This window comes from Schistocerca nitens, chromosome 10 (genome assembly GCF_023898315.1).
Source record: "Schistocerca nitens isolate TAMUIC-IGC-003100 chromosome 10, iqSchNite1.1, whole genome shotgun sequence".
Classification (NCBI taxonomy): Eukaryota; Metazoa; Arthropoda; class Insecta; order Orthoptera; family Acrididae; genus Schistocerca; species Schistocerca nitens.
In genome coordinates this window covers 182,993,210-183,008,449 of record NC_064623.1, presented here as the reverse complement: position 1 = coordinate 183,008,449, position 15,240 = coordinate 182,993,210, and the positions used below count along the sequence as shown (strand labels likewise).

General features: G+C 45.8%; 1 protein-coding gene across 1 annotated transcript in view; it reads left to right on the top strand.

The window, feature by feature from the left end:
- LOC126209974 (potassium voltage-gated channel protein eag-like) overlaps positions 1–15,240 on the top strand; it is a 244,250-nt gene that overhangs the window by 123,787 nt on the left and 105,223 nt on the right. Inside the window, exon 6 of the mRNA XM_049939085.1 lies at positions 8,159–8,355. Coding sequence (XP_049795042.1) covers positions 8,159–8,355 — 197 coding nt within the window. The remainder of the gene's footprint in view (positions 1–8,158; positions 8,356–15,240) is intronic.

Sequence of the window (15,240 nt, the reverse complement as noted above, 5' to 3'; positions counted from 1 at the left end):
GTTGTTTACCGATGAAGCAACGTTCGGGCGTGATGGAACCTTCAACACGCACAATTCGCATGTTTGGAGTGAGGATAACCCACATGCCACAGTTACTAGCGCTCATCAAAGCCGGTTCTTCGTTAATGTGTGTGTCGGTGTTGTTGGGGACTGTTTATTGGGCCGTATCTGCTACCTAGGCCATTAAATGGCAGGCACTATTACAATTTTCTCTCCAGAGCATTGCGAGAATTGCTGGAAGACGTCCCGCTCCCTACAAGACAACGCATGTGGCTCCAACACGAAGGGACGCGGCAGATTTCAGTCGTCGTGTACGTCGATTACTGGACCGACGGTTCCCAGAAACGTGGATTGGCAGAGGAGGTACTGTACCATGGCCTGCTCGATCCCCAGATATGTCCCCTCTGGACTTTTTTGTGTGTGGAGAGATGCGCAACCTTGTTTATGCAACTCCTGTTGCATCAGAAGAGGTTCTGGTTGCCCGGATAGTAGCAGCAGCTGGAACAATTCAGGATACTCCCGGGGCTTTTGCCCGTGTCAGACAGAACATGATCCGACGGTGTAACCTTTGTTTACTTGTCAATGGAGGCATTTTTGAAAATCTACTGTAATTGAAATTGGGTTGTGTTAATGTGTTGCCAGTTGGTCATAAAAAATGGAAAAGTGTTTGTTGGTTTAATTAATTTGCTGCCAGAGAAGTCTTCCTCTACTGGTTTAAATACTCCTCATAGGAAAAAATGACATTAGAGAAAAATATTTGTTTTGATGTCCCATACAACTTCCCAGATTTTGTCGGTTTAAATACTTTTCACCCTGTAGGTGTTCGATTTTCCCACGTCCTGTCCGTGAGTGGAATAATAGAGAATTAGTGTGAAGGTTGTTCATGCACTCATACTTTGTTGCAGAGAATGCGGTCTAATGAGAGCTGTACCATGAAGCCACAATTACAATATCCACGGTTTCCTCCTAGTGGATGATACTGTTCCTAATACGTCATGCCCTAGCGTCCTCTCTTGCGATAGTAATTGGTAATGTTGTGTACGATTCACTTCTGTTGCTGACACAGCTTGTAGTGGATGCGATAAAACGTTGGACACAATGGTTCTGTGTTCGAATCGGGAGCTTGCCGACTTGGCGTTTACTTACGGAAAGGCAAATGGCGGTGGGCAGCAAGATTCTATCAACAGCCGCAGCATTCAATGATTGCAACAGTGTTTCGTCGTTTGTCTGAGACAGAGTCGTTTCAGGAAGTAGGAAACCATAAAGGACATACCCGAAATGCTCGGACCCCAGACTTGGAGAAAAACGTGACTCACACTGTGGAAGGCCAGCGCCTTGTGAGTACCAGGCAGTTGGCCCGCCAGTACAGGGTAAGCCAGACGACTGTGTGGAACATTCTCCATGACAATTGTTACTAGCTTTGTCACTTAAAGAGTGCCAAGGGCTTACTAGCGACAGATGTTCCACATCGGTAGCAGTTTTGTTACTGATTTCTTCACCAGGCAACCACGATTCCCGGATTTGGGTTATCCATCCTGTTCACAGATGAGGCCACCCTTATGCGGACTGGTATCTTAAACATTCGTGACAGACATCTGTGGGGTAGTGTGCAGAGCCCCCATGGTATGGTGACAGCGTCAGTGCAGCCAGAATGTAGGGGCGGGATAACTGGCGACCGTATTTTGTGACCCAGTCATCCTTCCGCGTCACATGACAGGCCGGAGCTATCGGCCTACGCTCACCTGCTTGAAGAAATGCCATCGACAATTTCGCGGTTAACGTCCAGACGCATTTCGATCGTGTCTTCCTTGGTCAATGGATCGGACGAGGGGGTCCAATTGCATGGCCTGCTCGTTCATAGGTTCTCAAACCGTGCAATTTCTGGTTGTGTGGCCATCTCAAAAGTATCGTGTATGCAGAGCCCATTCTAGATGTAGAGATACTGTAGCAGCATATTCATGCTGCCTTTGATACTGTTCGGATGCAGCCTTTCCAATGTGAACTTTTGAGACGGAAAATGCTACGGCGCGTACACGCATGCGTTTAGTTGAGGCACATGGAATTAATTTTCAATACATACTGTTTCGTGTTGGCAGAAGAGCCAACACCGTGTTCCGAGTGGAGGCCGAAATGCACGCGTTTTAGCTCACGCAGGCTGGCGTGAGGAGGGAAGGACTATACTGACCTGACGTCTGGAACATGACAAGGAATTAGAATTCAGAAAGCGGACGTAATTAGTTTGATACTAAACTTTAATCCATTAATGATGAACGTCGCTCTTGACGGTACACGATTCACAATATTATCTGTTCAAAATACGTTCTTGAAGTAATTATAGTAACTGAATATCGCGCCTTGCTAGGTCGTAGCAACTGACGTAGCTGAAGGCTATGCTAAACTGTCGTCTCGGCAAATGAGAGCGTATGTAGACAGTGAACCATCGCTAGCAAAGTCGGCTGTACAACTGGGGCGACTGGTAGGAAGTCTCTCTAGACTAGACCTGCCGTGTGGCTGCGCTCTGTCTGCAATCACTGATAGAGGCGACACGCGGGTCCGACGTATATTAACGCACCGCGGCCGATTTAAAGGCTACCACCTAGCAAGTGTGGTGTCTGGCGGTGACACCACATACTGTAACTGTGGCTCCATGGCACAGCTCGTATTAGACCGTAGTCTCTGTAACAATGTATGATTCGATAAATGGCATCTAGCATGGAAACCGTGCATTTCCCGACATATGTTCATTAGACCTTCTTTGTTCTGTATCCTCTCATCGATCAATCCCTAGGGTTCGTACACGGTGGAAAAAATCACCCTGTAGAAGTTTGAGAACATTTCTGAGGGTGAATACTGAACTACGAGAACTAGTTTTGGGCCACAAAAGGAGAGTGGAGCTGGGGACTTGGATCAACGTTACGACACGGCCGGCGCTGCTGCTCTTTCGTAACACCGCGAAATACTCTTGGTCGCCAAACGACCGAAACGGCGGTCGAATCCGAGCCTCATTACTAAACTGGCTAAAATTTAAACTTTACATCTACATCTACATCCATAAACAGCAAGCCACCAGACGGTGCGTGGCGGAGGGTACCTTGAGTACCTCTATCGGTTCTCCCTTCTATTCCAGTCTCGTATTGTTCGTGGAAAGAAGGATTGTCGGTATGCCTCTGTGTGGGCTCTAATCTCTCTGATTTTATCCTGATGGATTCTTCGCGAGATATACGTAGGAGGGAGCTATATACTGCTTGACTCCTCGGTGAAGGTATGTTCTCGAAACTTCAACAAAAGCCCGTACCGAGCTACTGAGCGTCTCTCCTGCAGAGTCTTCCACTGGAGTTTATCTATCATCTCCGTAACGCTTTCGCGATTACTAAATGATCCTTTAACGAAGCGCGCTGCTCTCCGTTGGATCTTCTCTATCTCTTCTATCGACCCTGTCTGGTACGGATCCCACACTGCTGAGCAGTATTCAAGCAGTGGGTGAACAAGCGTACTGTAGCCTACTTCCTTTGTTTTCGGATTGCATTTCCTTAGGATTCTTCCAATGAATCTCAGTCTGGCAACTGCTTTACCGACGAACAACTTTGTATGATAATTCCATTTTAAATCACCCCTAATGCGCACTCCCAGATAATTTATGGAATTAACTGCTCCCAGTTGCTGACCTGCTATATTGTAGCTAAATGATATGGTATGTTTCTTTCTATGTATTCGCAGCACATTACACTTGTCTACGTTGAGATTCAGTTGCCATTCCCTGCACCATGCGTCATTTCGCTGCAGATCCTCCTGCATTTCAGTACAATTTTCCACTGTTACAACATCTCGATATACCACAGCATCATCCGCAAAAAGCCTCAGTGAACTTCCAATGTTATCCACGAGGTCATTTATATATATATTGTGAAAAGCAACGGTCCTACGACACTCCCCTGCGGCACACCTGAAATCGCCCTTACTTCGGAAGACTTCTCTCCATTGAGAATGACATGCTGCGTTCTGTTATCTAGGAACTCTTCAATCCAATCACACAGTAGGTCTGATAGTCCATATGCTCTTACTTTGTTCATTAAACGACTGTGGGGAACCGTATGGAACGTCTTGCGGAAGTCAAGAAACACGGCATCTACCTGGGAACCCGTGTCTATGGCCCTCTGAGTCTCGTGGACGAATAGAGCGAGCTGGGTTTTTCACACGATCGTCTTTTTCGAAACCCAATCTGATTCCTACAGAGTAGATTTCTAGTTTCCAGAAAGCATGATAGTGAGTGCGTGCAACCAAGACGCGGTCGCGGGCGAGACGGCAGTTGGTGGACCTTCCTAGAACACGTTGCCGGACATCCAGGAGCGGCGATGCTCGAGGACTTCGTTAGCTGGTCGGCAGCTCACCCTAGTATGCCTTGGGTTGAAACAAGTAGTTCTGGTGCGAATTTGCTGGGTGGTCAAGCGGCTAGCGCCGCCTGCTGGGCCATAGCACTGGCCGCTTCCTTTTTGCCATGAAGGTTACCTAACCTGGCGCAGTCTCGGCCGTCGGATAGGCGGGCTTTTCTGTATTCGTGCGCGCCTCAAGACAGAGAAGACGTTTCGTTTAAACTTGAATATTTTTAACGGCGGCCGCGTTACTGAACGAATTATCAATTCCCCTCCAAATGACGACAGCCGAAATCTGTTAATTATTTTCATAAGGTTTCTTTCGTTTCTGTAATTACTTAGTTACTTTAATTGGTTCAAATGGCTGAGCACTATGGGACTCAACATCTTAGGTCATAAGTCACCTAGAACTTAGAACTACTTAAACCTAACTAACCTAAGGACATCACACATACCCATGCCCGAGGCAGGATTCGAACCTGCGACCGTAGCAGTCCCGCGGTTCCGGACTGCAGCGCCAGAACCGCTAGACCACCGCGGCCGGCAGTTACTTTAATTCCCGGTTGAATCTTTAGGTATTGTGAAATAAAACTGATAAGCGAACTATGGTTGGCGCAACGGTTTGTTCCTCATTAAAAATCTTCAGATGTTCAAATGGTGTGAATTCCTTAGGGGCCGGCCGGTGTGGCCGAGCGGTTCTATGCGCTTCAGTTTGGAAACGCGCGACCGCTACGGTCGCAGGTTCGAATCCTGCCTCGGGCATGGATGTGTGTGATGTCCTCAGGTTAGTTAGGTTTAGGTAGTTTTAAGTTCTAGGAGACTGATGACCTCAGAAGTTAAGTCCCATGGTGCTCAGAGTGATTTAAACCATTTGAACCAATTGCTAAGGGACTAAGCAGCTGAGGTCATCGGTCCCTAGACTTAGGCACTACTTAAACTAACTGATGCTAAGAACAACACACACACCCATGCCCCTCCGGCGGGTGGGGCCGCGCAATCCGTGACATGACGCCTCAAACCTCGCATCCACTTCGCGCGGGCCTCATTAAAAGGTCCCGAATCTGCCACCTGATTTAATATTCATTAATTACTTCTCGATTTATTCCTTGCTTTCCGCCTTGCGCGGCCGCCCACTCACCTTTCACAGTACGTGGCGTTCTTGGAAGGGTTAGCAATACGATGTGCTGTACTGCTCATGTTGGTCGAGGTCCCAAGGCTGTCGTGGGAATACCGAATCACTGTGTTCAGGAAGGCGGTACGCATCACTGCGTAGGAGCTAAGCGGTTTTATCGGATTAGCGCCCGACAGGACACACATATTGATGAAAAGCATCTTAATTGAAGCTGTGTATTAGTCCATTATCAAGTGTATCTGAAACTGCTAAATGTAAAGTGGTTGATATATAAGCATTCTTTTACGTAACAGGAGATGTGAGACAGTGCTTATATATGTCTATTACAAGTGCAGAAAGAGAATGCAACGTACGTTATACTGGGAAGAAGCTACGTCAAATGATTAAAACAGTAAAAGTCAAGTAGATTTAAAAGGTTTCGAGGCCAGTGTCGACATCAGGAAAATGGGCATGCCGTCAACTGTTCAGTCCGATGCACTAAAACTGTTAACTTGCTTCATGTCAAAAGAGTTATATTCTGACGTGTTTAGAAATTCTTATTGTATTTTTTTCGAATAAAATACTGAAAGTAATTATTTGGAATAAATAAAAGCATAAAGTAATTGCAATGAACGAAGTGCCCATGTCGAGCGTAAACGTGCAGCCTCTAACCAGTAAAACTGACTCCGGAAACGGTTGAGGGTTCTAGCATAGCTTGTACGCATCATCGATTGCTTACAAGAGCTAGCTACATCTCACAACCTGCGGAATACTTTTAAAGGAAGTTGTCATTAACTAGGCGACAGATATCCAAGAAATTGGTGCTCGTTAAGCGTCTCTCTCTTGCCATTTCTTCAGGTGAGTGTAAATTTCTTTCTCTTCATAAACGTCCATAAAGTAGCCTTTCGTCACTGTATAAAGTATTACCCGGTAGTTTTCGATACCGTACACCTTGTGACTATCTTGTATAAAGTGAGCTGCGAATGTGGATTTACTTCCTATGTTCTTATTCCTTGCGTTCCTTATATCGCGTTTTGATATTTCTTCCAGTTTCTCTACAATATAACGTACATTGTACATTCTTTCTCAACTTATCCTATACAAATATAAGCATTGCCTCTCATCTCCTAATATGTAATACATTATCTACACACATCAAAAAAGTTTCGCATCACCTCGGTTCAAAGAGTTCCAGAACCTGTGCAGAAAATTGCAATAGACATCAACATAAACATCATTTCCACCCTTTTTATCGCTCACGAAAACCACATTTCGTGTTGTACCACCATACAGCGAGACCTTCAGAGGTGGTGGTCAAGATTTATGTACACACCGGTGCCTCTGATACACAATAGCACGTTCTCTTGCATTGATGCAGGCCTATATTCGTCGTGGCATACTATCCACAAGATCATCAAGGGACTGTTGGTCCAGATTGTCCCACTCCTCAACAGCGATTCGGCTTAGGTTCCACAGAGAGGTTGGTGGGTCACGTCGTCTATAAAGAGTCCTTTTCAATCTGTCCCAGTTATGTTCGATAGCGTTCATGTCTGGAGAACATGCTGGCCATTCTAGTAAAGCGATGTCGCTACCCTGAAGGAAGTCATTCACAAAATGTGCACGATGGGGGCGCGAATTGTCGTCCATGAAGACGAATGCCTCGCCAATATGCTGCCGATATGTTGCACCATCGGTTGGAGGATGGCATTCACGTATCGTACAGCCGTTATGGCGCCTTCCATGACCAATAGTGGCGGACATCGGCCCCACATAATGACGCCACAAAACAGCAGGCTGCTTCCACCTTGCCGCACTCGCTGGACAGTGTGTCTAAGGCGTTCAGCCTGGCCGGGTTACCACAAAACAAGTCTCCGACAATTGTCTGGTTGAAGACATATGCGACACACATCGATGAAGAGAACGTGATTGCAATCCTGAACAATCCATTCGACATGTTGTTGGGCCCATCTGTACCGCACTGCATAGTTGCAAAGATGGACCTCGCCATGGACTTCGGGAGTGAAGTTGTGCATCATGCAGCCTACTGCGCACAGTTTGAGTCGCAACACGTCGTCCTGTGGCTGCACGAAAACCATTATTCGACATGGTTGCGTTGCTGTCAGGGTTCCTCTGCGCCATAATCTGTAGGTAGCGGTCATCCACTGCAGTAGTAGCGCTTGGGAGACCTGAGCGAGGCACGTCATCGACAGTTCCTGTCTCTCTGTATCTCCTCCATGTCCGAACAACAGCGCTTTGGTTCACTACGAGACACCTGGCACAAAGTAACAATGTGGACGCAGTCGAACCGCGATATTGACTGCCTAGGTGTGGTTGAACTACAGACAACACGAGCCGTGTACCTCCTTCCTGGTGGAATGACTGGAACTGATTGGCTGTCGGACCCTCTCCGTCTAATAGGCGCTGCTCATGCATAGTTGTTCACATCGTTGGGCGGGTTTAGTGACATCTCTGAACAGTCAAAGGGACTGTGTCTGTGATACAATATCCACAGTTAATGTCTAACTTCAGGAGTTCTGGGAACTGGGGTGATATAAAACATTTTTTGGAGAGTGTATTATTAAAAGCGTCATGTAAGTTGCAAGACAGAAAAGTTCTGTGTGAATTAAGTTGTATATTGACTGTCTAGTTGTTCATGTATTTGGTTGGTGGCCGACAGGCAAGGGCGACGTGTTCGGCGACTCCTTCTGGAAGGACAGCGCAGTGGGGCAGTCGGCGGCCAACGTGCGGGCGCTGACGTACTGCGACCTGCACACCATCAAGCGCGACAAGCTGCTGGAGGTGCTCGACTTCTACCAGGCGTTCGCCAACTCCTTCGCCCGCAACCTCGTGCTCACCTACAACCTCAGGCATCGGGTGAGTCACGGCTCACATGCTTACCCGCTGGTTGCACGGTGAACCGTACGGGTTGAAGCAAATGAGAAAGGACAACCCAAATATAGGTTGTTTAAAAGGAAGTATAAGTTTCCCTATGGGTACCACGGAAATGATCGTATGGTATGTTTTACTGGGAAGCCACATCTGGACTTGTTTGCCTGCCTAGTGCAAGTCTAAAATCCGATAATACAACAATGGGTAACAATATCATGAGACAGACTGCTGACAACACTAAACGCCAAGCATAAAATAACCCCAGTAAGAAACGTAACATACACTTTACACAAAGAAGAAGACGGCCAGTGCGTGGAACCGCTGCAAACTTTTATTTGTTTCAGTTGGTAGAACTGACGTAGTTTGCAGATGATACAAACACTATCGTGAAGCCAAACAAGGTAGCCTCGACAGAAGTCTGAAGTTTTTGTGGAAGTCAGTGACTGCCTTTTGTACAAAGGGTGTAGTTTCGAACTCAGAAAAAACACAGCTAATCCAGTTTTGTACTATCAACAACGTCCCACCTACTGTTAACCATGTATACCAACAACAAATAATAAACAGGGCAGGTGTGCATGTTGGTGAGAACAGTGTAAAACCCATAAACTAGACCTTGTCAAAAGTTTTGGTTGCCGTAAGAGTAGTTGCCAACGTTGGTGATTTACAAGTCAATAATTTAATACATTTTCCTTATTGTCATTCACTGATCTCTTACGGCGTAACGTTCTAGTATACCTTCTCAATTAGACAAAGAGGTAGTCATTGCATGGAAGAAAGTAATTAGAATTCTGTGTGGGTTTCACATACATGTTACTGTCATCTCCTTAAGCAATTGGGAGTATTAACGACAGATTCACAACGCATTCATTCTCTTATGAAATTTGTTAGCAACAGCCCAACTGAGTTTAACAATAACAGAGATATTCACAAATACAACACTAGAAGGGTAAAGGTTCATTGAATTTTTGTCACAAGAAGAGGTGACTTGTGCAGCTATAAAAGTGTTTGACGATTTAATCACGGAAATAAAATGTCTAAAAGGTACTAGAATGGTTTTCAAAAGCAGATTAAAGACGTTTCTTCTTAATAATTCCTTCTATAAAAAGTGGAATAGCCATTTATACAGAAAAAAAACCTGTAAATGTACAGTATATAGCCATACAGAGATATTCATCTGTTTTTAAATATCTCTTCTTTGTCTGTTCAGTAGAAACATTCCACATCATAATTTCTACATCTACATGTCGCTTCTGCAGTTCACACTTAAGCGCCCGGCACAGAGTTCCTCGAACATACATGCACCGTAATCCACTGTATAGTGTTGGCTGGAGGCTACCGTGTACGACTACTACTCATTTGCTTTCCGGTTCCTCTCGCAAGTAGAACGAGGGAAGAAGGACTGTCTGTATGCCTCCAATGTTTTTAATTGGCAACCAAGGCTGTACAATCGCAATAAAGTCATGAGATGTTCAATCGACTCTTTTATTAGAACATGTTACGCGTTTCGGGATTACACCCATCTTCAGACATCACGAACTTCAACTCCTTCCTAACGAACCAGGCGTACACCCTTGACAACTCAAAGAAAGTGTCGAATAACAGTGGACAGTTTCTTTGACTTGTCAAGTCTGTACGCCTGGTTGGTTAGGAAGGAGTTGGTGATGTCTGAAGATGGGCGTAATCCCGAAACGCGTAACATGTTGTAATAAAAGAGTCGATTGAACATCTCATCACTTTATTGCGATTGTAAAGCATTGGTTGCAAAATATAAAGATAAAAATGATCGCAGGTGTCAGACGGGATTTTATGTCCTGTGTATCTCGCATTTTATATTCGTGATCCTTACGCGAAGTGTACGTTGGCGGCAGTAGACTCGTTCTACAGCCAGCCTCACATGCTTGTTCTTTAAATTTTCTCAGTAGTGCTCCTCGAAAAGAACGTCGCCTTACCTCCAGTGTGCCGGCCGAAGTGGCCGTGCGGTTCTAGGCGCTGCAGTCTGGAACCGCGAGACCGCTACGGTCGCAGGTTCGAATCCTGCATCGGCATGGATGTGTGTGATGTCCTTAGGTTAGTTAGGTTTAACAAGTTCTAAGTTCTAGGGGACTAATGACCTCAGAAGTTGAGTCCCATAGTGCTCAGAGCCATTTGAACCATTTACCTCCAGTGATTCTCATACAGGGTGTTTCAAAAATGACCGGTATATTTGAAACAGCAATAAAAACTAAATGAGCAGCGATAAAAATACACCGTTTGTTGCAATATGCTTGGGACAACAGTACATTTTCAGGCGGACAAACTTTCGAAATTACAGTAGTTACAATTTACAACAACAGATGGCGCTGCAAGTGATGTGAAAGATATAGAAGACAACGCAGTCTGTGGGTGCGCCATTCTGTACGTCGTCTTTCTGCTGTAAGCGTGTGCTGTTCACAACGTGCAAGTGTGCTGTAGACAACATGGTTTATTCCTTAGAACAGAGGATTTTTCTGGTGTTGGAATTCCACCACCTAGAACACAGTGTTGTTGCAACAAGACGAAGTTTTCAACGGAGGTTTAATGTAACCAAAGGACCGAAAAGCGATACAATAAAGGATGTGTTTGAAAAATTTCAACGGACTGGGAACGTGACGGATGAACGTGCTGGAAAGGTATGGCGACCGCGTACGGCAACCACAGAGGGCAATGCGCAGCTAGTGCAGCAGGTGATCCAACAGCGGCCTCGGGTTTCCGTTCGCCGTGTTGCAGCTGCGGTCCAAATGACGCCAACGTCCACGTATCGTCTCATGCGCCAGAGTTTACACCTCTATCCATACAAAATTCAAACGCGGCAACCTCTCAGCGCCGCTACCATTGCTGCACGAGAGACATTTGCTAACGATATAGTGCACAGGATTGATGACGGCGATATGCATGTGGGCAGCATTTGGTTTACTGACGACGCTTATTTTTACCTGGACGGCTTCGTCAATAAACAGAACTGGCGCATATGGGGAACCGAAAAGCCCCATGTTGCAGTCCCATCGTCCCTGCATCCTCAAAAAGTACTGGTCTGGGCCGCCACTTCTTCCAAAGGAATCATTGGCCAATTTTTCAGATCCGAAACGATTACTGCATCACGCTATCTGGACATTCTTCGTGAATTTGTGGCGGTACAAACTGCCTTAGACGACACTGAGAACACCTCGTGGTTTATGCAAGATGGTGCCGGCCACATCGCACGGCCGACGTCTTTAATTTCCTGAATGAATATTTCTATGATCGTGTGATTGCTTTGGGCTATCCGAAACATACAGGAGGCGGCGTGGATTGGCCTCCCTATTCGCCAGACATGAACCCCTGTGACTTCTTTCTGTGGGGACACTTGAAAGACCAGGTGTACCGCCAGACTCCAGAAACAATTGAACAGCTGAAGCAGTACATCTCATCTGCATGTGAAGCCATTCCGCCAGACACGTTGTCAAAGGTTTCGGGTAATTTCATTCAGAGACTACGCCATATCATTGCTACGCATGGTGGATATGTGGAAAATATCGTACTATAGAGTTTCCCAGACCGCAGCGCCATCTGTTGTTGAAAATTGTAACTACTGTAATTTCGAAAGTTTGTCTGCCTGAAAATGTACTGTTGTCTCAAGCATATTGCAACAAACGGTGTATTTCTATCGCTGCTCGTTTAGTTTTTATTGCCGTTTCAAATATACCGGTCATTTTTGAAACACCCTGTAAGTTTCTGAAGCATCTCGGTAATACTGGCGTGCTGTTCGAACCTCCTGGTAACAAATCTGGCAGCCAGCCTCGGAATTGTGTGGATGTCTTTCTTTAATCCGGCCTTGTGCGGATCCCAAACAATGGAGCAGCACTAAAGAATGGATCCCACAAGCATTAGAGTGTTAAGAACATTTCATTCCGCATGACTAATACTTTGAAAACCAAACAGCTTTAACAATTTTTAGGAACAGAAACGTATAGCCATAGGAGTGTGTGTTTAATCTCTTTGATCAGTTCTCTCATGCTGATACTTTTTTGGTGCTGACTCCACACACTCGAATAAGATTTCTGAATTGATAGCATTGTTGATTTACGTGAATTGTTTCAGACTCCATCCATCTGCAACTCCATGATATATAAACCGCTTATTTCTTGTTAACCATCTGTTAGATCACAACAACACTCTCCTCCTTGACATACATGCTGGTTCAAATGGCTCTAAGCACTGTGGGACAACATCTGAGGTCATCAGTCCCCTAGACTTAGACCTCATTAAACCTAACTAACCTAAGCACACCACACACATCCATGCCAGAGGCAGGATTCGAACCTGCGACTGTAGCAGCAGCGCGGTTGCGGACTGAAGTAGACATGCATGCATCTGGAGAGATCTCGTGCACTTAGATGTGTGCCACGAGTAAGAATGGTGCAGAACAATCTTCGCTGAAGAGCAGTTACAGACAGTGCTCACTCTGTTCCTTCACAAGGCATGGATTATAGCGGTTATAGTACCCTAATACTTCTAGTTAATTGAAGATTAAATTGGCAACTGTGTTGCAGGGAGGACTGATCAAGGACAATGTGGGGGGACCTGTCCATCTCCAACTTTATCCTATGAATGCGAGAATACTCTATGACTCCCATCCATACATGTAATGATGTCCAGTTGTAATCGTACCTAGTGCACCATAATCGATGTGCTGGAAATATGTAGGTAACCTAAGTGCATCGGTACAGGACGCTGTCTGATATACTTAGGTGTATATGAGAGAATGGATGTACTGCACGGTCATCAGTCCCCTAGAACTTAGAACTCATTAAACCTAACTAACCTAAGGACATCACACACATCCATGCCCGAGGCAGGATTCGAACCTGCGACCGTAGCAGTCGCGCGGTTCCGGACTGAGCGCCTAGAACCGCGAGACCACCGCGGCCGGCCGAATGGATGTACTGCACGGTCATCTATCTGCATTTGCAGTCTAGTACATGGTACTTGCAAAGTAGTGAAGGGGGTGATTTAGCGATTGGGAAACATCCTGCCGTATCACTGGTTGGCCTTGAAATTACAGAACAACTGGTGAAACTGCTAAAACTGATCATGCTATTAAATGGTTCAAATGGCTCTGAGCACTATGGCACTTAACTTCTGAGGTCATCAGTAGCCTTGAACTTAGAACTACTTAAACCTAAGGACATCACACACATCCATGCCCGAGGCAGGATTCGTACCTGCGGCCGTAGCAGTCGCTCGGCTCCAGACTGTAGCGCCTACAACCGCACGGCCACTCCGGCCGTCCTCACAATCATTCTGTGGTGTCACCGCTAGACACCACACTTGCTAGGTGGTAGCTTAAATCGGCCGCGGTCCATTAGTACATGTCGGACCCGCGTGTCGCCACTGGCAGTGATCAGACCGAGCGCCACCACACGGCAGGTCTAGAGAGACGTACTAGCACTCGCCCCAGTTGTACGACGACGTTGCTAGCGACTACACTGACGAAGCCTTTCTCTCATTTGCCGAGAGACAGTTAGAATAGCCTTCAGCTAAGTTAATGGCTACGACCTAGCAAGGCGCCATTAACCATTTGTAACGTTGCATGTACCTCAAGATAGAGTCTCACTTGTATCATCCAGAATGTTGTATACCAAAGGACAATATAAAAGTTAAGTGTTCTAGTAGCTACGTTCTTTTCTTTATCACATTCATTACGAATCCTGTTCCAGACTTAACGCCAGACGGCGTGAGTTGACGCGTGCCCTTTCGGCTACTTCACTGTGGACTGGCTGCCTTAACAGTCCACTACACATTCTATAAGCGGTCTCGTTTGTCACGTTTTTTCCTGAATTCCTGCCAATAAACCGAGTCGGCCATTTGCCTTCCCTACTACCGTGCACACGTGTTCGTTCCATACTATATCATCCGGCCGCGTTCTAAGTTCTAGGGGACTGATGACCTAAGATGTTAAGTCCCATTGTGCTCAGAGCCATTTGAACCATCCAATCTATATCGCTTTGCAGCATTACGCTCACATACACATCCGACGCGGCTGTGTCAGGCAGGACACTACTAATTCTGTATTCGAACATTACACGTTTGTTTTTCCTTCTCAGCTGCATTAACTTACATTTTATCTACATTTAGAGCTACCTGCCATTTATCACAGCGCATTGAAATACTGTCTAAATCATCTCGTGTCGTCCTGTAGTCACACAACGATGATACTTTCTCGTACACTACAGCGCCACCAGCAAAAAACCGCAAATGCTGCCCACCCTGTCCGCCAGATTATTTATGTATATAGAAAACACACTTCCCTATGGCACGCCCGACGTAACCCTTGTCTCTGATGAACACTCGTTGTCGAGGACAACTTACTGGGTTCTATTACTTAAGAAGTCTTTTAGCCACTCACCGAAACTATTCCGTATGCTCGTGCCTTCGTTAACAGTCTTCAGTGTGGCATCGTGAATGCGATGTATTGAAACGTAACTAACTCTAACGTAAGGTATGCGTTACCAATTGCTGATTAGTCATTGAACGCTGGGTAATGGATTGATCACTTTAGACTGGTAATGGGGAAGACGAATTACTTCATTTCATTGAAAGAATTTTGAGAAGTGTAGATCATCTAACAGGGAGACGATGTATAGAACTCTAGTGCGACTCATTTTTTAATACTGCTCAAGTGTTTGGGATCCCCACCGGATTAAAAGAGGACATCTAAGCAATTCGGAGGCATGCCACTAGATTTGTTACCGGTAGGTTCGATTAGCACGCAGGTATTAGGGAAATGCTTTGGCAACTGAAATGGGAATCCGTAGAGTGAAGGAAAAGCTCTTTTCACGACACACTGTTGAGGAAATTCAGAGAACCGGCATT